Source organism: Taurulus bubalis (genome assembly GCF_910589615.1).
Source record: "Taurulus bubalis genome assembly, chromosome: 17".
In the NCBI taxonomy this organism is placed as follows: Eukaryota; Metazoa; Chordata; class Actinopteri; order Perciformes; family Cottidae; genus Taurulus; species Taurulus bubalis.
The window spans coordinates 14,697,348-14,717,975 of NC_136605.1; the positions used below are offsets into that span (position 1 = coordinate 14,697,348).

At 43.8% G+C, this 20,628-nt stretch overlaps 5 protein-coding genes across 5 annotated transcripts; 2 read left to right on the forward strand and 3 right to left on the reverse strand.

The window, feature by feature from the left end:
- Window positions 1-705: 705 nt before the first annotated feature.
- Window positions 706-7,667, forward strand: LOC306749771 (testis-expressed protein 2-like; the record flags this gene model as incomplete). Its single annotated transcript, XM_079233099.1, has 11 exons — window positions 706-1,905; window positions 2,405-2,605; window positions 3,015-3,294; window positions 3,497-3,684; window positions 4,199-4,399; window positions 5,070-5,169; window positions 5,671-5,803; window positions 5,912-6,049; window positions 6,394-6,603; window positions 6,693-6,813; window positions 6,972-7,667. The coding sequence occupies 11 exons, from the start codon at window positions 706-708 to the stop codon at window positions 7,116-7,118; spliced, it is 2,919 nt and encodes a 972-aa protein (XP_079089225.1). The 3' UTR covers window positions 7,119-7,667.
- A 113-nt stretch (window positions 7,668-7,780) lies between these two features.
- Window positions 7,781-11,498, reverse strand: LOC306749772 (large ribosomal subunit protein uL3-like). The gene is made up of 10 exons (XM_079233100.1): window positions 11,478-11,498; window positions 10,705-10,897; window positions 10,241-10,409; window positions 10,005-10,140; window positions 9,263-9,449; window positions 9,001-9,161; window positions 8,754-8,855; window positions 8,352-8,447; window positions 8,071-8,190; window positions 7,781-7,949 (listed from the first exon to the last, which is right to left on the reverse strand). Exons 1-10 carry the CDS (start codon window positions 11,478-11,480, stop codon window positions 7,890-7,892), a joined length of 1,227 nt encoding a protein of 408 aa, XP_079089226.1. The 5' UTR covers window positions 11,481-11,498; the 3' UTR covers window positions 7,781-7,889.
- A 765-nt stretch (window positions 11,499-12,263) lies between these two features.
- ndufb10 (NADH:ubiquinone oxidoreductase subunit B10) lies at window positions 12,264-14,298 on the forward strand. The gene is made up of 4 exons (XM_079233516.1): window positions 12,264-12,470; window positions 12,796-12,934; window positions 13,817-13,956; window positions 14,158-14,298. Exons 1-4 carry the CDS (start codon window positions 12,323-12,325, stop codon window positions 14,244-14,246), a joined length of 516 nt encoding a protein of 171 aa, XP_079089642.1. The 5' UTR covers window positions 12,264-12,322; the 3' UTR covers window positions 14,247-14,298.
- Window positions 14,299-15,163: 865 nt separating this feature from the next.
- Window positions 15,164-17,353, reverse strand: rps2 (ribosomal protein S2). The gene is made up of 6 exons (XM_079232672.1): window positions 17,342-17,353; window positions 16,895-17,053; window positions 16,695-16,784; window positions 16,098-16,205; window positions 15,661-15,994; window positions 15,164-15,396 (listed from the first exon to the last, which is right to left on the reverse strand). The coding sequence occupies exons 2-6, from the start codon at window positions 17,048-17,050 to the stop codon at window positions 15,224-15,226; spliced, it is 861 nt and encodes a 286-aa protein (XP_079088798.1). The 5' UTR covers window positions 17,051-17,053; window positions 17,342-17,353; the 3' UTR covers window positions 15,164-15,223.
- Window positions 17,354-17,990: 637 nt separating this feature from the next.
- Window positions 17,991-20,618, reverse strand: LOC306750234 (RING finger protein 151-like; the record flags this gene model as incomplete). The annotated part of the gene is given in 5 exon segments (XM_079233629.1): window positions 17,991-18,011; window positions 18,014-18,457; window positions 19,138-19,234; window positions 19,349-19,518; window positions 20,586-20,618. Coding segments are annotated over 5 exon segments (765 nt in total).
- Window positions 20,619-20,628: the final 10 nt, after the last annotated feature.

The window sequence follows — 20,628 nt, forward strand, 5'->3', positions numbered from 1 at the left end:
GTGTAAATATAAGTTGCAAAAATATATTTGTTCATCTTGAGGGGTGCGGCGGGTTGTTGTTGTCTTTCTCCTGTTGTTTATTTAAATCAGGGAGACGTGATCTTGTGATTGCAGATTTGCTGTTTTTAATCCCTGAACCATCTGCAAGAATCTTGTCCAAAGATGTAAATAAGAAACTGTCTTCTACGGCTTGGAGCACAAGAGAAAAGATTATTGTATCTTTTAGTGCTCCTCGGATAGGACAACTGTGTCAATTAGGCACAAATGAGGATGATAGATTGGATCACTGTATCTAATTTGCGATTAGCTCCGATTGTGGGATTAAAGTCTTTGTGCTAATGACTACTTGTGGATAATTCCAGAAACAAAGCCATCATCCACCCCTACTTTATCTCATACTTTGTGTGAACTATACACTAGTAAAAAGGACAAAGGAGAAAGAACGGGGGAAGGTTAGAGCAGCAGATGTAAAATGTTGTGATGTCCTTTAAAAAGAAATGTAGTTGCTCAAATAACCACCAACCTTTTTTCTTTCTTCCCACACATCCAGCATTCATCAACATGCTTTACTATAAGATACCAGAGGATGTTGTTACAAGTCTACATGCAGTTAAAGACTCCAAGTGCTAGCGCCATGCGCCATGTCTTTAGGGACTCCGTTTGGTCGACCACATCCCCACAGTAGCTCCTGATTGAGGGCCAGCTATGGAAGAGAGCAAGCTCTTCTTCAGCCTGGACGGCCACGATGACGGTCCCATCGTGGCCTTTTGCAAAGACAAGCAACGCAAAAGGGAGAGCCAGCCTGACCTCAGCCTGGGGATGGATTTGGACCTGAGCCTAAGTCACCGCTCCCAGCCTCCCTTTCTGTCTCACTCCCCCTCATCCCCGGGCTCTTTAGCGGACCCATCGGCATCATCGGCAGACCTGCTCGTCACCACCAAGCTTGTGAAATCCTCCTCCACAGACCTGGAGCCGAGGGAGAGCAGCTCCCTGCGCGGCAAACCTCTGCTCAGCCTTGTCAAGTCGCTGAGCACCGAGATTTCCCGCCGGGTCGAGCCAGAGGTCAACCTCTCCAAGTCAGACTCCAAGCTGCATTTGCATCCCTGGAAGCAGCTGACCCATCCAAAAATCCCAGAAGCCAGGCCGGTAGCAGACGAGCTGGATGAGAATGATGACTGGGTATTGCCTCCTTTTGCTGGCGGCATGCCTCCCGCTGAGCCCCGTGGCAGCTCGCTGATTGCTGAGCTAGAGGACACGCGGAGGAGGTTCTCCGAGGCCATGCAGGACCCGCTGAGCATGCTGAGTAAGATCATGGGGGACGAAAGCTCCGGCAGCCCAAAGCAAGGGAGGGCTTCTGGTGGCGGAGACTCACCGTCCTCCCAAGGCAGCTGTGGGAGAGACGGTGGCAGCGAAGATGCAGACCTGAGGTGCCGAAGGAGAGCTGAAGGTGAGCTCAGGGGTGTGTGTGACACGCCTCTGAGAAGACTCCAAAAGAGCTCCTCGACAAAATCCTCTGACTCCCCAGAATGCCACAGCGGTGACAGCTATTTAGAAATCTGCACTTCTGGAGACGTGATTCAGGTGGTGGAGCTCCAGAATGGATCCAGTGGGACGACACATAGAACTTACACCCAGTCTCGAGTCACAGTGCCAGGCTCCTCGCTGCCTCTTCACTGGCTCTTCCCTGTGGGTCTTCTGGCTTATGGTTTCTTTGTGTTGCCCCTGCCCTCCTATGTGACGGGTCTGTCCGTGGGGGTTGCATGTGGCTTTATGTTGGGCCTGGTGGTAGTGTTCATGTTTGCTCCGCGACGCTCGTCTGCCAGAAGCAACAAGGGTTTAGGCAAATCCAGATCCCTGAACATGGAGCCCCCGGATGGAGAGCTGACAGATCCAGAAATCCTAGAGGTAACGAATGAGTTAAACACAACAGAGAGAGGCGTAAACATAAAAGTGACACGGCGACATTTCCACTGTTTCTCTTGAGTGTGTTACACATGTGAGTGTAGCACAGAGCCAGAAGCCTCTTTCTGTTTTCCGGTTGCAGATTTGGCTACATGGAAATGAGCTTCAAGTTCTAATGTTTGAGAGATCAAAACAACGAGCAACAGCAGCCATGTGAGCTCTAATGATAGTGCCGTCAGTGGTGCTTAATGGATTTGTTTTTACGTAATTACTTTTTGGATAGCAGATTCGGTATCTAAAGAGCGCGTTATTTTGATAATAGCTTTCTCAAAGCACTTCTTGTGAATTTAATTCGCCGGAGTAGAGTTTTTGCTAGATTTACACTTAAAAAAACAACAACACAAAGTCAGTAAAACACATCTAAATATAGCCAGCTCATAATATACATTTTGAAAGGAAGAAGGTGATTTGTGACTGTGTTGGGGTCATCATTTTCTTCCAGGGCTGGATGAATGAGACACATAGCTACGACCCTGAGACCTTCCACCCCTCCATCACACACTCCGTCTACGTCAGCCTGGAGGGCAGCCAGCTGCGCCTGGCATACCCACGTACCAACATCCCCCGGTGGGCAGCGTTCAACGAGACGCCCCACGAAGCAGTGTTTTTGCGTTCACGCACTTACACGCTGGCTAACTCTAAGGTCAGTACGTTACATATATACACACACAATATTCTAATTTCTGGGTCCTCATGTTCCTCAGAGAGGAGAAAAAGAGAAGGTGACCTCTCGCCTGAACTCTCATCTCTCAGCACCCACATTGTCATCTAACACGGAGGTGAAAGACCTGAAGGATTACGACCAAAGTGTTGATAGTCTGAATAAACTTGACCCGGCCGCTGTCCCAGAATCATATTGAAGCAGACTACAGTCGCTTCCAGTAGGGTGATAGAATAAAGCTCACAATCTAATCAATGTGGGGAGCTCTTTGGCAATGACAAACTGTCAACACAATGTCTGGCTGCCGGCATCTCTTGTAGAAAGAAAAACATTGATAAAAAGAAAATGACACTTTTCCTTAATCATTTCTTTCTGCTTCATTTCATCCCAGGTGTCTCTGTTGCCACCCGGTTTGGCTCGTAAGAGGATCTGGAACAAGAAGTACCCCGTCTGCGTCACTCTGGCTGAGGGGGAGGTAGGGGAGGAGAGCGTGGTCGAAGGGAAGGAGGAGGAAGAAAGGCCAGAGAAACACACGGCCCCGGACCACCAGCTTCCAGTCACCTTGTACCTGTTTGGCCGCACAGGAAGAGAGAAGGAGGAGTGGTTCCAGCACTTCCTGTCTGCCTCCCGGGCTGGAGCCCAGAGCAGTGTGAGCAGAGAGGAGAATGCAGGTAAGACGGTGTTTGAATGCATGGTGGTTGGGAGCGATTCTGCAACATCCCTTCCTTGTTTAAAACTTACATTCATTGTTGAATCAAGTTCAGGACAGATTGATGATCATGCAGAATTTGACTGTTTCTGTGAGTCCTTGCGTTATATATACCAGCTCCTTCCTCCCACTCACTTTGTGCTTGTCTTTTCTCTGTCACTCAGAAATGCCATGTGCTGAAGACGTGGCTAGAGAAGGCACAGAGGAGCTGCACGATTTGCCGGGAGCTCTGAAAACAAGAACGCTATTGGAGTACAGCACCTTCATGACTCAAATGATTGGCCCGCAGAGTTGCAATCCCACCCCCAGCCCCTGCAACAGTGACAAGGGAAGCCCCACAGCCCACAAGAAGGTCAATGAGCAACACTTTGATGTATTTTTAAGATGTAGTATCAGGTATAGCTTCCACTGCAGGAAAATAACTGTCCATATGTTTCATTTACAGCCTGAGCAGGTATGACAACTTTGTCTCTGAGCTACTGATCCTCTGCTTGTCATGCTAATACTCTACATGCCTCACATTGATCAGAGCAGGTCAATATCGGCTACTGTTTATCTGTACTGCTCTGCGCTTAAACCAGTCTTGTCTAGGACACTGGCTCAGCCAAACACATCCCTACTGACTAGACCAAATGTCAGTGTGCAGAAATATCAGGTATCACTTGCCTGGAAGGATATTAATAGGAACTGAGTGCAGAGCTGCTAATCCTGGTTTGGGTTGTTCGGGATTGGCACCCCACATAGAGGCAGTCTGTGCTGGTGTTTAGAGGATGTATTAGCATAGAAATGGTACCTTGCATCTCGGTCCTATCGGGTCATATACCCTCTGAAAGATGCATGGGCAAACATAAATGCTTTCACTGCAGACTCACAATGAAGAGCATGGATCTGGAGGTCAAGCAGGAGAGGAGCCCAGTGCAGGTTCAGTGGCAGAGGGACACTCTGCAGAGGGCCAGCCCACCTGGGTCAACTCCCTGGTGGGACGGATCTTCTGGGACTTCCTGCGGGAGAGGTACTGGACCGATCAGGTGGCGCACAAGATCCAGAAAAAACTCAGCAAGATCAAGGTGAGAGTGGATGAGGACGGTGATTAGTTTTTAATGATTGGTTTAACTGATGCTCTTCGTCTTTGTTATATACACATTCATCTTCATATTTACACAATCAGCAGCAGCATCATCATGGTCACGCTGACTAATGACACGGCCAGGCTACAGTGAGTGTACTTTAGGTCAGATGATTCTCGACTCGATGTTACAGCCTGACCAATAACGCTGGTTTGTGCACAAGGTCATAAGATGTGACATTAGCTGCAGCTCTCTTTTACTCTGTGTGTGTGTGTGTGTGTGTGTGTGTGTGTGTGTGTGTGTGTGTGTGTGTGTGTGTGTGTGTGTGTGTGTGTGTGTGTGTGTGCTGATAATGCACTCCCTCTGTTTGCAAAGGTGGGAGTGATGCCACTGCAGCATCTCATTTCTCATTTCCTGCGCTTCTCTTTGACACACACCATCATTTTACTATATTGTTCCACACACACACACACACACACACACACACACACACACACACACACACACACACACAGTGCAGGTTTTATACTGCTCGCTCATTAGTTTTTTAAGTAATTAGCTTCCTTTGTGGAGCCTCTCTGTTTGTTTTACTCAGATTTCATATGGCTGATTTTATGTCTGACATGAACGCAGCATGTTTACTCACTAAAGGTGTTTGTCTTGTTTCAAGTTGCCATACTTCATGAATGAGCTGACGCTGGCAGATCTGGACATGGGCACTTGTCTACCTCAAGTCCTCAGCACCTCCACGCCAACACTTGACCGCAGAGGTACAGTTGTGTGTACTTACACCCATACATATTGCATTGAATAAGTACTCATTTATACATGATCGCCATGTTAGATGGGGGGCTCAAAGCATCGCTGTGCTTAAGTAAAGCCCAACAAACCCACCAGCTTGGCTGTAAACTCTTTAGTCTTTCTTTTTTTGTACCACTTTGTATGTGGAGGGGTCAACTAATAAAGTTAACCCAACAGTCTCTACCTGAATTTCTTCTCTCAGACACAAACCTGCAGCCAGCTCAGGCCATGATCACATTAGTTTTATTAGTTTATCGCACCAACCCTAAAAGATTTCCATTGAGATTAGCAATCCTGTTGGCCCTGACGGATCTTACTTAACAAACACGCCCGAGCTATCCCCTGTTGGTCTAATGTCCCTTCTGCAACAACACTGTGCCAGGCCAGATCTAGACGCGATGCTTGTTCAGAGATCTGATCTTACCTGCTACCTGTTTATCTCCCTCTGTCGCCCTCTTGTTTTCTCCAAGGCCTGTGGCTGGAGATGGAGGTGATGTACACAGGCTGCCTTCAGATGTCCCTAGAGACTAAGATGAACCTTTGTAAACTGGGTAAAGATGTAGAGGACGAGGCTCACAGCATCCAAGAGACCAAGCAAGTGGGGTGAGGCCCATCTCCATTTCATATTCCTCAATAGATGAAGCTTGAGGAGGAATGAGTCTCCTCAGCTCAGTGGTTTGCATTAAGAGGTACTACTGGTGTGTTTTTCAGCTCTAAGCCCAGGCTGTGTGTACTGGCAGATAGTGATGAAGAGTCATCCAGTGCAGGCTCGTCTGATGAAGAGGAAGCCCTCCCCTTTGAGCTGCAGGCGTCTCTAGGGGAGAAGAGCACAGTGGTCGCAGCTGAAGGGTAAATTATCACACAGATCAAATACATCATGGATTATACACCTGTAAGTGTGCTGAATTTGTGGTCATATCCTATTTACCAAGAGTCTTATGTGTGAATGTGCGTGGAGTCCTTCAAAGTCAGGAATGCATATTTGGATATATTGTAGATTTTCGAAAAACTTGACAGTTGTAATAACCACTTGCATGTTGAAGTAATTAGTAATTTCCAAGCCAAGAAATTGTTGTAAATTAAGTGATTTCCATATGATATGAAAACACCTGATGTGTTTGCCTTAATCCCAGTCATTTTCAAATTCACAGCCCTACACTGCATTTCTGCCCTTGTCCTAATCCTTCATCCAGGCACACTGGTGGCAGCACAAGTAGGAAGATCTTGAGATTTGTGGACAAGATAGCGAAGTCCAAGTACTTCCAGAAAGCCACTGAGAACGAGTACATCAGGAAGAAGATAGCTGAGGTGTCTAACATGCCTCTGATGCTCAGCGTTGAGGTCCTGGAGCTCTCTGGCACTCTGGCCATCAATATCCCACCTCCCCCTACTGATAGGATATGGTACTCACTTTACAGAGTAATTTTATGCCATAAATTAAAAGTTGTTTTCTTTTCTCACACAGTCTTTTTCTATCATTCTGTCCTCTCAGGTACAGTTTCCGTGTGCCTCCCAGGTTAGACCTTCATGTGCGACCCACACTCGGGGAGCGGGAGGTCACCTTCACTCATGTCACTGAGTGGATTGAGAGAAAACTGCAGTGTGAGTTCCAGGTCAGTCCATCAGTGAATCTGTCGATGTTCAGAAAAAGATCAAAACGAGCATTTCAAACATACTCTGTGATGGTATAGGAGTATGAGAAGTACCATTTTCCATGTCATTAAAAACAGTGACACCAAATATTATATATGGCTTTGTTGCCCCTCAACAGAAAGTGCTTGTGATGCCCAATATGGATGATCTGTATCTGCCCCTGATGACATCCGGCCTGGAAAACCAACCTGCATCCCACCAATCGTCAATCCATTCCTCATCCCACCAGTCCTCCATGGAGTCCCAGGAGTACCTGTCGGAGTAGTGCCCCTTTAAGGCCACAGATGAGATTATGTCGATGTTAAAAAAAGGCCCTGTGCTGCTATTGCCATGACTTTCGCATGGATTCTGAGGCGACTGCTGCTGGGTACCGGCTTTGTGTTTATCTTGAGTGTGTTGGTTGTAACTAGTGCAGGATAAATGCAACTGAGCAATGCAGCTGAGCAATGCAACTGAGCAATGCAGCTGAGCAATGCAGCTGAGCAATGCAGCTGAGCAAGGCAGCGACCTTGAGACTTTGAGAATGGTGCTAAAGTGCCCCCTACCGTGAAGATGATTGAACTGTACACCAGTTAGAGCACTTTTTTTAATTTAATGCCAACACTGATAAAAGATGCACGTCAAAACAATGTGCTGCTGATGACCACTGTTAAAGAATGCTGAATTAACAAACTATCCATGAAATCCTTTTCTAATCCACTCATCCTGTTACGGGTTGTGAAAAACATGGGGATGATAATGAGGATCAAGTTTTCATGTTGCATGTTGTTTCTGAACAATGTAAATATGCTCGTAGATTATCAGCGAATAAAATCCTGTTAAATCTATGGTAATTGTTGAATTTAAATGTATAATGAATCCAGTTAAGACAAATACACATCAATTATGTAACACCAATGTTCATTTACATGACACAATCACACACAGTGTATTTAAAATGTTTGTGTTTCTGTGTTTTATTACTGTATTGTTACATACAGTACAAAAAATACAACAAAATATTGTTTTATTACTCTATGAGAATTGAGAATTTCTTTCAAGCCTCCTCTGTCAGAGGCTCCGTCAGTGTTTTCACGACATCTTTCTTCATCGGCCCCTGCAGATAAACCAAAGGTCAGTGTTAAAATAGTGCAGACGGAGTCAACTGTGATTATGCCCCCCTGAAGAATTTCCTGTTAATCAGATTTGTGTGTGCATCAAACTGTTCTCGCGCTCACCATGAATGCCCTCTTCTCCTGGGCAGTCTGGAAGCGGCCATGGCCGAATTTTGATGTGGTGTCAATGAACTTGAGCTCGATGGCCTCATTGGACTTGCGAGACGTGTGCACGAGCAAAGACTGAGGGGGAGACACACACACACACACAAAGATGTACACATACAGTACATGTTCTGCAATAATGCAAACATAATCTTGCGTTTAACTGTGACAGTACATTAGATGTGTACTTAAACTGCAAGATGCCTGTGAGTTCTAAAAGTTGACTTTTCACATTGTACCTTTCTGAGGGTGAGGACGCGTTTCTTACAGCCAACTACGCAGCCCTTCACCATGAGGAAGTCATTCTTCACTTCACCATAGTGGGGGAAGCCTCCCTACAGGATGGCGTGGCAATAAAAAAGAATGGAGTGTAATTGAGTGTTCAGGAAGACATTTCCTATCATTTTCTATGAAGTCTTGCAGTATTAAAACATGCACTAAATGAGAGCACCATAACCTCTTTCATGCAACATTGAATATATTAAATATGATCATACTCATAATACCAGCAGTGATATATCATGATGCTTGCTATGTGCAGAGCTGCAGTGTGATGTGCAGGTGTGGTTATTACATTATAGATACAGAATCTTAGCGAGCCCTTTTTTTAGTGCATATTACGTCTTGAGAAATGAGAGTACCATGGGCGTGATGGTCTTTTGGGTGGTGTCGTAGTTAGTGGTGGCATTGTTCCGGATGGCCTTTCCATCCCGGATCTGCACTGCCCCGCCCATACGGTAGATCTGAGGACAATGAGGACGTCAAGCATGACCACATGGCGTAAACCATAAACTCATAATAATGTTGCCTATGATTATCAAAAAAAGCGTATTTGCAAAAGAACAGATGAAGAGGAAGTCTCATGGGTGAAAATATCAATGAGCGAACCTTCTTGTTGACCTCAGTCCGGTGGTGATAGCCCTTCTGACCTGCACGAGCTACAGTGTACGACACACGGGCCGGATGCCAGGCTCCAATACAGGCCACCTTCCTCAGACCCTTGTGAGTCTTCCTGGGAAGCTTCTTCGTGTGCCAGCGGCTTGTCACACCTATCGCACAAAAGAGACAGAAATAAATATATTCATTAGTAATACTGCTTTTATCGTACAAGCCCTTGGACCGAGACAAATAGTCACAGCATGTTGCCAACCTTTGAAGCCGCGACCCTTGGTGACTCCAATGACGTCGATCATCTCATCCTGGGAGAAGACGGTCGAGACAGGCACAGCTTGCTCCAGGTGCTCCTTAGCCCAGTCCACCTTGTCAGCGACGCTTCCCCCGTTGAGCTGCACCTCCGCCATGTGGGCCTTTTTCTGCTTTATGGCCAGCAATCGCATCTGGAAATGGAGACGCACGTAACTGCAACTGAAGGAAGTCCTCAAATCTAGAAAAAGCTGTTCTAATTCCAAAGTCTTTTCATAATTAGATTTATTATTTAGCACAGGATCAAAGTATTTTGGGCACATCTTGATCTTATTCTCACTTCTGAAGCTGAAAACTGCACAGACAAACGTCCCTGCACCACAGTTAAGAGTTGAGTTTGCTGGCAACATAAAGGTTTCCTTTCGGCAAACCCCTGGTGAGCAGCCAGGTTCTGCCCTGAGATTTATTTTTAAACTGCTATTTGAAGCGGCCCCTTCCAGTTGCTCCCCTCAGAGTGTCGTAGTCAGAGTTAGCACGGGGGATTTGGTATGTGGCAACTTTTCTTGTCATTGCATGTGGTCGAGCGGATAACTCTGACACCTCTGCCCTTTTGCACAGGTGGATTCAATAGCTGCCAATAGGTGAATAGCATCCAATCATTAGACCAGTCTGACTGACATGGAATGGCATAGTGTGTCTCTAAAACTGGATTTTGCTTTAAATGTAGGTGTAAACTATAGCTGGATTACCTGAGAGTGAACCAGAACCCTGATTACTGAACAGTATTTCTTCATATGAGAGAAATCCTTGTCCAGGTGTTTCTTTCCTGTCTCATCCTGCCACTTCTTACTGTACTTGGTGAAGGCCTTCTTCTTACTCTTGGACCTGAAATACAAAAAAGAAACAGTAAAGAAAGAAAAAAACTGTCAACAAGGCAACAACTACTCAATGCACACATAAAAGGGAACAATGTTTAATCACACACCAGTTTTTATAAAATCTGCGCTTGCACTCGTCACTAAGATGCTCAGCAAAGATGGTTTTGAAGGAACGCAAGCCACGGACAGTCTGTATGTATCCCACTATCCCCACTACAATGACTGGAGGAGTCTCAATGATGGTAACCGCCTCCACTTGCTCTCGCTTTGCTTGCTCTGTGGGAGAAAAATGGAATATATTCATCTTTTGAGATATTTTAACTGTCAGTATTCATCAACAGTTGACACATATGGCATTTCATTGTATATAAACCATTGAGTACTTCCTGTAACAATGCATGTTTCATGCTTCCAGCTAAACTGTATGTAATATGTAAAGAACACTGTAGGGTACCAAGCAACACTTGATCTTATCAGCCCAGTATCCTCTCAAACAAACAAACAGCCAACTCAAAGATAAGGTTTTTTTCTCAATCCTCCCATGAATCCATGTTGCAATTAGTCTACATACTGAGGCCAGTGCGGTGCACATCCCTCAGCGTATGGGTCATGCCGGCCTTGTAACCCAGGAAGGCAGTGAGATGGACAGGTTTGCTGGGGTCATCTTTGGGCCACGTGCGCACCCTGCCCCGATGCTTCCTGGAACGCTTGTGGGGCAGGAACCCGAGGTGTCCATGCCGGGGTGCGTGGAATTTGCGATGAGACTGTAAAGGCATAAGCCACACAGAGCCATTCCTTAATAATGTGAAACATCATTAACATAATAACACAATAACTACAGTAGTAGATTAAGAAGAGACACATTCATGCTTGCTGCCTGTCCTGTAAAAATCAACCCTCTGCTCAGTTTTTTGTCCCAATATCCCAAATGTCTTCAGATATTAAAATCCTCTGATATTAAGAGCCTCCAAGCATGCCAATAAAATGAAACAGGACTTCAAATGAATACACTGTCATAGAGTCAAGTCCATTAATCTTAATGTGTTTTGCCTACATTGGTTTCTATGTAACACACTGAATGTGAGTCAGAAATCCAGCACAGGCCGAATCCTAAACAAAACTTAAACAAAGGGATGCCACATAAAAAGAAAGTCGGCATTTCAGTATTCCAAGTGGTCTCCTCAGGTGCAGCCATGACAAGATTACATTTCAATATGTATCTTCCCTCAAAAACCCAGATAAAAAAAGAAGGGATAAACCACACCCACATGTAGATGACAAAAACTCCAAATAAATGTGTCCTTTATAGTAAAAAAAGAGCAAAAGAGTATAAGGAGCACTGACCATATCCACACTCTGTCCAGTCGAGGAATAGAAAGAGAGAGGGGCCAGTGCTGAAGTAAGGGTCACACATAAGATGACACTGAGTGTAAGGGCTCTAATTTGGTCTTTGGCCCAGTTGAGGAGCTGTATTCTCTTTCAAACAAGGCAGTCTCTGCCAAGTTTTGACACGAGAAGATAGGAGGAGGGAAGAGGTTACTATCTGCGGTCTGAGGTGGTGAGGAAGCCCAGTGGACAGGAACCACATGCCCATGAAAGGAGACAGAAAGGAAAAAGAAAGTGTCCATTGTCACAAGACTAACGTCCACCTGGTCTGCTTTAGGACAGCTACAGTATTTTCTCTTTCTTTAAAAAGCAATAAAGCTTAGTGCAACTAACGCTAGTTGTTGAGACTCCTGGCTTGGCTGTGCCATGTTGCTAAAGCATCACACTCATTCTCTCCTCAGTGTGTTTATATCTTCACATTTTAAGTTCCAGGAATTATCTGGCAACTAGTTGATAGCAATAATGGAGCACTATTTAAGAAGGCTGATAGTCAGCCATGCACTACCACCTGCTGCATTTCCATGGTACAACACCTCCACCTGTGACCTTTACCCTCTGAACGTTGTCTTTAAAATGCTGTAAATTAACTTGCGCTGAGTTCCTCGTTTAGTATAATATTTGTCACAAATGTCAATTAATTTAATAATGAGAATGAAACGTATCTAGATAACATTGCGGTTTTACATTTTTGTTGACCTCTATTTCGCCATTGTGTTGTGTCTTCTGCGCATGCGCCACCTCGAAAGGAGAATTGCCGAGGTCGAATTGTAGGAAATCTTGAGTCCTGGTCAAACTAAGGCAAAATGCCGACAGACTATGACAAAGGAGCATATCCGGAGCCTCCTCGGCAGACTCCGGCTGTGGACAAACAGACGGCGCTGCCAAACCCGGCCGTGATTCTGTCCAAACTCTTCTACTACTCCGTGGACCTGCCTGTCACCACATTTAGAGGTAACCGAAGCTAACAAGAGCTAACTGGGCTCACAGGACAGCGCAGCAACACAGGTTTTCGGGAGACGTGTTGTTGGTATATTTGACCTCATAACGCTGCTGTCATCGGTGTGTGCTTGCAAAACATCACACCAAATAAACTACAGGGCTGTGATGTGAGGCAGTAACGGACAGCGTGAGCTAGCTAGCTGTGTATGCACCTTAGGCTCAGCTAGCTGTTATGCTAGCTAGCATCGTTCATGGACACATCACATGGCCTTGTCTGCCGTTAAGGTTTAACGCTGGCTATGTTTGTACGCTTATGTGTTTTCTCTCTCTGTTCTAGGTGCTGTTGACAGTATTCGGTCCAACAACAAGTCGGTCTACTACCACCAGAAGTTCCGCCGTGTTCCTGACCTGACGGATTGCCAGCAGGGAGATTACCTCTGCTACTATGAGGCTGAGATGCAGTGGAGGAGAGACTAGTGAGTAAAGGGTTAAATAAGATGGGCATGTTGTAGTTTCTGGAGCTTTTTATAAAATATAATGAGCTGTTGTGTGTTGTCAGAGGTGTGCACAGTACCTGATGGACACTTGAAGGCTACAGGGCTAAGAATGTAGATAATTGTATCCATATATCTCTTGAATATCTCAATATTAATTATTGCACACAGTAGAATTCACAAATGTTGTGATTTATTTTTTTATATATATAACTGCATCTCTGCACACAAATAGTAGAAGAAAAAACAGATTTACAAATGTATTCACACGACAAGCAGTTTGTATATAAATGTATCTACAGCCAAATATAATTTTTTTGAGTTTCAAAGAGTTTCAAAGTTTCAAATCCTTTAAAATACATATTTGTCGATTGCTATTACATTTATTGAAAACAAGAAATAATTGTGTGTGCGCATCAGATATTTATTTGTGAATTTTTTTCATGAGGATTTTGTTTACATTTATATAAAATAACTTTTTGTGGAGTAATTTATATAAAAATCACAAAATACTTTTGTGAATTATACTACGTGCATTCATCAATCTGACTCCATATGCACAGAGGTCTCACCTAAACCCCATCCAGCACCTTTGGGATGAACTGGATGCAAATTTATAGCAGCATCTCGTGGCGACACTTCGCATTCGAAAGTGCACATGTGTTTGCTACACATAGTATAGGTGTAGCGTTAGGCAACCCACAATTTTTTTGTCATGCCTTTTTTTAATAGTTCTTTCATTACGAGATAATGGTGGGCTTAAAAAAAAGTGTTTTATTAAAATTACTCGATAGTGAATTCATGCACATACATGTCAGGGTGCCACTATCAAAGTGTCACCGTGTGGTGTTTTTCACCTCACAGCAAAGTGGACCAGGAGATTGTGAAGGTGGTTCAGGAGCGTATGAGGGCCTGCCAGCAGAGAGAAGGAGCCAGCTACCAGCAGAACTGTGCCAATGAAATCCAGCAGTTCACTGAGGTGACCCACAACTTCCAGTCTCGCTGTAAGTATTGTGCACTTTGGATATGTGGTGTAGAGAAGAAAATGTGGAATTATTCAGGAAACCTACGTGTCATGTTGCTTTTATTGAACAAAATAAAATCACCTTTGGGAAATCTTATGTTTTAATAAATTAAGTTATTTTGACATTGGCATGTCTTGTGTCGCTTGGCTACCACATTTTAAATTCCTAACCTCTTTACAGATGGAGACCTGGGAGCGTACGCCAGCGGGAGGAAATGTCTAATGAAGCAAAAAGAACGGATGATGGCTGCTCAGGCTCCGAGTGCTTAAGAACAGTTCCCTACTATCTGTCCTGTGTAATAATTGTAAAATAAAATGTGATACTCTTGTTGGTGCCTTTCCATCATTCACAAAATGCTGCACAGCGGTCATCTATGACTGCATGATTATTAAAGTCCGTTAACTGAAGGCTGGTGCAGGAGCTTTATACCTTAAAGTGACTTCCCTGCACAAGTTTCTTAAAACAACCAGATACTAGAGCAGTGGTTCTCAACCTTATTTCAGTGACATACCACCTGTGAAATGTTTTCAGCAAAGTACCTTAACCAGTGCAAAGAATTTTAGGTTGAAAGAAAATGATAGTGCCAGTGTCCGATGAGAGAATATTTCAAATTCAGTTTATGAAATAGGACTTTAATAACATTGTCACCCATAAGTAATTTTAGCATTAATGTAATGTTTTTGAAGCCTCATTGTACAATGACAAATTCATAAAACGAGATTTGTTTTTGACCAAAATCACAGCTGTGTGTTGACAACGTTGCTGTATTTGTATCAGACTTTTCAAGTTTATAATCAATCAGTAGTTATTGTCAAACAATATCATCCCAATCTCTACATGATGTTTTTGTCAACCTTAATTATTTTGTGATGGATCCCCCCCCCCCCTCCCATTTGAAAACCACTGCTATAGAGTAGCTTACAGTAATAGTTTTCCACCTATAAAATGTATCCCTCATTTGTGGGATCCATTTAACTAATGTGGACAAGCAAGACTTTAAATTTTTATTCATTTGCTAAAAAAAAAAATCCCATTTAGTTTATACCATTAGCCATTTGTTTTCGTCAACACCAATGTGATATTGCATACTAGTCAATTCCTACACATCCACCTGTACCTAACCGAGGCCATGATAAAATAATCTCCTCTCATCCCCGCTCTGAGATGAATTCAGCACAAGTATAACAAAAACATAGGTTTCATTTTGTTTCAGAACGTTTATTCAACGATTCTTTGTACAAAAAGTTTAGGAAGTCGGGGGCGGGACAGGTGTTCCCCTCTGCACAGACACCCTGGTGTGAGTCTTGGCCAGATGGTCAGTGAACTCCTGGTAGGGAGACTTTGTAAAGACTGTCTCCTTCCACAGGTCAGGGGTCAAGTAGCTGTACGTCTTGGAGATGGCATCGAAGGTGGCCTTGGCTGATGAAGAAATAAAAATAAACCATGAGATGTTTAATATAGAGCTCCATGCATAATAAGGGTTGCAGTAGTTTGGGTAAAATTGTTGAGCACTGCAAAGGGGGATGGAGGAGATCACTGAAACAGTCTCACTGCCGTGCATTGCAATACTCTCTCTCCCGATAACGACACCACTGCAGAGATGAAGCTGGGCAGAGCGAAGAGACAGACAACCAGCAACACAGATAAACAGCTTCAGATACGTAATGATCATAAGACTCTTACCGAAGTTGCCGAGGGTGGCGGTGCAGCCCCTGGCCGAGGTGTAGCAATCATCGATACCGGCCATCGTGAGCAGCTTCTTGGGAACGGGGGCGGACACGATGCCAGTACCACGGGGTGCAGGGATGAGACGCACCAGCACGGAACCACAACGGCCAGTCACCTTGCAGGGCACGGTGTGGGGCTTGCCGATCTTGTTACCCCAATAACCTCTCCTCACGGGGACAATGGAAAGCTTGGCTAGGATGATGGCACCACGGATGGCTGTAGCCACCTCTTTGGAGCACTTCACCCCCAGACCCACATGACCATTGTAGTCACCAATGGCAACAAAGGCCTGTAAACAAAAGCCAATAAGGTCACATTTGGGCCAGCAACACTATGGCACAATAACATAACTCATACAATAAGACCTTCACTACAGAATGAATGACACTCACCTTGAACCTGGTGCGCTGACCAGCCCTGGTCTGCTTCTGGACGGGCATAATCTTAAGCACCTCGTCCTTCAGACCAGCAGCCAGGAAGAAGTCGATGATCTCAGACTCCTGCAGGAAAAGAGTTAAAAAAAACACATTTAACAGTGTATCCTGATGCCACATCCACACCCTTAATTATAATACAACTGCATATGCATAATATAGACGATACTATACTTGCATTAATACTCAAAATCACAGAGCCAAGAATCACTTCTAAAATAAATCCAGAGGTTGTTTAATTTGTATTTGTGAACTCCATTATTAACCAGGTAAGTAATTTTATACTCAGTAAATCATTCATTTAAAAATAAAAAGTGTCTCATGTCTCAACTTGAAAGTTAAAGGACCCGGGTTTTAACAAACTCTCAGAATCACTTTCAAAACTGTGTCTCTTTGACTCCAATGTGATGATGGCACATATTGGGGCAAATGATACACACCAAAAGACCACGAATGCACTTATTTGCATGCAACAGACCCATCACCCGGTTAGTATAAAAAACATCAGTCTAAAAGTTGGCAGCCTGTCGCTGTTCATCCTCACACCCTCCTTACTTTGATGGGCAGGGAGTACAGGTAGATCTCCTCCAGGGACTTGATCTTCAGGTCCTTTACAAGGCGGCCCAGCTTGGTGACGGGCATCCACTAGCAAAAGCCAAGAGCATCTCGGTTAATAATAGTTGGTGATATTAGGAATGATTATGTTATTGTTTCACAACAATCATTTGATAAACATTAGTGAACGTTCAACTTACTTCCTTGTCCTCGGCCTTGCCGCCCCGGGCACCGCGGCCCCTGCCTCGGCCTCTACCGCGTCCACGGCCCCGGCCGCGACCACGGTCCCCAAAACCGCCACGGTCCCCTCCAAAACCTCCGCGAAACCCTCCTCTACCACCGGCGTCGTCCGCCATTTGCTGCAGAAAAAAAAAATACAGGTCATATAATATCCCTCATAACCCTCTAAAGCTCAAGTTAGCTTGTGTTAGCATCTCACACAAAACGAGCATCCCCGCCATGTTCATCGTTCGTTCAAGATTTAATAATATCTCAAACTCTGTCACGTCATTCTCGTAAATACTAGCAGGGTTTAGCAATAACATATTCAAGAGACATTTGGTTGATTTGACGAGTGTGTTTAGCAGAAGGATGCGTGAGATAAAGCACGATTTTGATCGGGAGGGATTCGTCTGCATTCAACTTACGTGATCGTTTGAATAGGAAGAAGACCGACATGAAGTCTCGCCGGCTTTTATGTCAAAGATGTTATCGCGATATTACCTCTTTCTCAAAACATGCTCACTGCTGCCCCTAGCGGCAGTTTATTCGGAAAATAACTATGCCATAATGATTATAGTTTTATCGACTTTGTTTCATACAGTCTGAGATACATTTCTAAATAAATAAAACAATCTGCCATTATCAGAGGCTTCCTTACAGTTAAAAGCTCTGAAACATTAAACATATTATATTTATTATTATATTATTTTGCATATTACTGATTGGCCAACATTTTATAATTGTTCTGCCTTTATATATTTATTCTGTATGCAGTCACTTGCTTATGCTAATTTGCATTGAACCTTGATTTGCATTATTCAGTAAAATTGTTGAAAAATAAAACCTGACCTTACCTCATGATTTATTTTTTGTTGGAGAGATGCATCATTAATTCTCATGAATGGTGATCCGTATGACAGTGTGAACGGTAAATACTGTATTAACAAGAAAGATGAAACTACAGCACAAGATTGTTAATTCACTCTTTTTATTTATATATCTATATATAAAAAATTAAAAAGAAGAAATAAACAAATGCTGAAATTATACAGAGCAGCAGCCAATTATTGTCCCTCAGTCGTTGCTATTGTTGCTATAGGAGTCCCACTAGAGCTGCTGCTCTCTCCAAGGTCTTCTTCTTCCACCTCGTGCAGATCGTCCATCACTTCCAGGCTTTCACAGATCAGCCCTATCTGCCTCTTCATGTGGGCCATGGTGCTCTGCATCCTTCTCATCTTCCTCTTCAGGGTAGTTGCGATGGCCCTGTGGTTCCTCTGCCTGGCTTCATACTCCTGCCTCAGTTGCTTGTAGCAGTTGTGTTGAGCCTGGGTGCGGTGGGAGAGAATCGTCCCGCAGCCCATGTGGCAGGGCTGACGCCAGTGTTCGCAGTGGCGTGCATGGGTGTCCAGGTCCCTGCGGAGGAGCTGTGCCCGACAGCCCTGGAACGGACAGGGGATGAGCTCGTACAGACAGCTCATGCTGTGACAGTATTGCTCCGAGAGAGAGAAGATCTCTGCACAACCCCGGATCTCATTCTTACACTGTAAGCAGCCGGATACAGAGAAACATGAACATGTCAGTATAGCTACAAAACACATGGTTTACATATACCTGAAGCATGACATCCTTCTCAACCAGTGTTTTATTTTATCTTACAAACTGTTGAGAAGTCAAACAAGCTCATCATTTATTTTGCGTGAAAAAATAACTGATGCTGTCAAAAAATGTAATTGTGTGAAAATGACATCATTCTGTTTCGTGAACTGTATTAAGTGATTTAATAGACATTGTATAGACTAATTGATTAAGTGACAAAATAATGCATATTAATTGAAAATAACGTTAGTCACACTATAGTTACATATATTATCATTAAAAGACCAGAGCCAAATATTGACTACAACCATTCAACATTAATAAAACCACTAAGGATGGGTTGAATGCAGAGAATAATTTCCCCAAGGGAATTAATAAAGGATACTTTCTTCTTCTTCTTCTTCTTAAACTAAAACACCCATCTACACTGGATCTCTTTACCGACCCCATCCCCAGAGCTTCAAGGCTAGATAATGTAGGGCCACGTTATTGGTGGAGTTCTCCTTTTTCTCTAATGTAGCTACTCAATTACTAAAATGAGCGAATCACAATTACAGTACACATATGTTTTACTACACTATTCACAATTTATGCAAACGTCCAACTTATATTTTCCATTTCCTACCTTGATCTTCATGCGTCCAATAGATTTGCTCAGCTTGAACATGATGAAGATCAAGCTTGAGTTTACAGGCTTCCTGCAGCAAGGGCAGGTCTCCTGCCTTTAGGGGATAAAAAACAGTTAGTTATAATCCTTTGCACGGACCAGACATGAATAACAGTCAAATGCAGTACAATTTATAACGGTTCTCATTGATAGATGTCATGTTCAGTACCTCTTCAGCCACTGTAAGATGCATTTCTTGCAGAAGATGTGGTGGCATGCAGCTCTTACTGGACACTTGAGGACCCCCTGGCATATGGTGCAGACCAGATCATAGTCTGGAGTGTCCACAAACAGCTCCACATCATAGCCCCCACTCTGTGTTGACACCTCTGGGTCCGCCTGGATGTGGCCAAAAGAAATACTACTTCATTCTGAGTTATCATAATGTTGTATTCATATTATCAGGGAGACTTTGAAGGGTATAGTTGTGCCAGTTGAGGAAAAACTGTGACCCCTGATGTACCAACAGGAGAGTATTTTCTCTCCAGCTGTAAAACAGGCTCCATGGCAGCCAATAACCCATCCACAATGTTTTCAACATAAAAGCAAGTGAAGACAATACTAAATTGTTCTGGAAAGTCATATGACTGATTACATGACAACAAAAAGCAATTGTAATCTTTCAAAAATATGATTATAAAATCCAAACACATGATGTTTGGCGTTATCTAAATAATTGCATTTTTAGTTAATAATTATACTATTTAATAATAGAAAGTAACATGACACCCATCAAAGGGAAATCAAATTCACTGAAGATATTAGGAAAGCAGCTCTGTGCCCATATTAAGGATATAACCCGATGTGTAATAGTGATTAAGTATCGTGTACTATACTGACAAATACATACATAAACAAAAGCGGTTGTGTACTCACCATGATAATCTTCACCGTGTTTCCATTCCCGGCGCTGGTTTACTCCATATCGGTCCACTCACATGTCACACGCGAAACACACACCCGCGTTATCAATACAACACACACATGAACATTCCTGACACAACGTGAAGGAGGGACTCCGCGCGTGTGAGTTTGTGGAGACAAATGGAAACAGAAAATTACGAAAACGAAGGGAGATAATGGCGCTCGTTATGGAGCGCGTCCTTTCCCTGCTGTTCTAGCACCAAAGTTCAGCCTCCACGTCAAACAGGACCTTGTGGACATGAATGAGCCAGCTGACTCTATTGTTGAGAGCCTCGGGGACTAAATATAAAAGTCACTGTTTCTCTAATGATCACATATATTTCACCCGTATTACTTATAAACGTGTTTCCCCATCCAAAAAAACTATTAGTTTACGCGCTTTTTAAATATAATTAATGTTTGTTTACATGTTGAAAATAGATGCTGTGTTATGAGCAAAAACCATTTGGCCAATCACAGCTCAGTGCGCTCAGATGACGTACATTGGGTGCGACTCGGGTATCAACCACCAACATGCGGAATGTG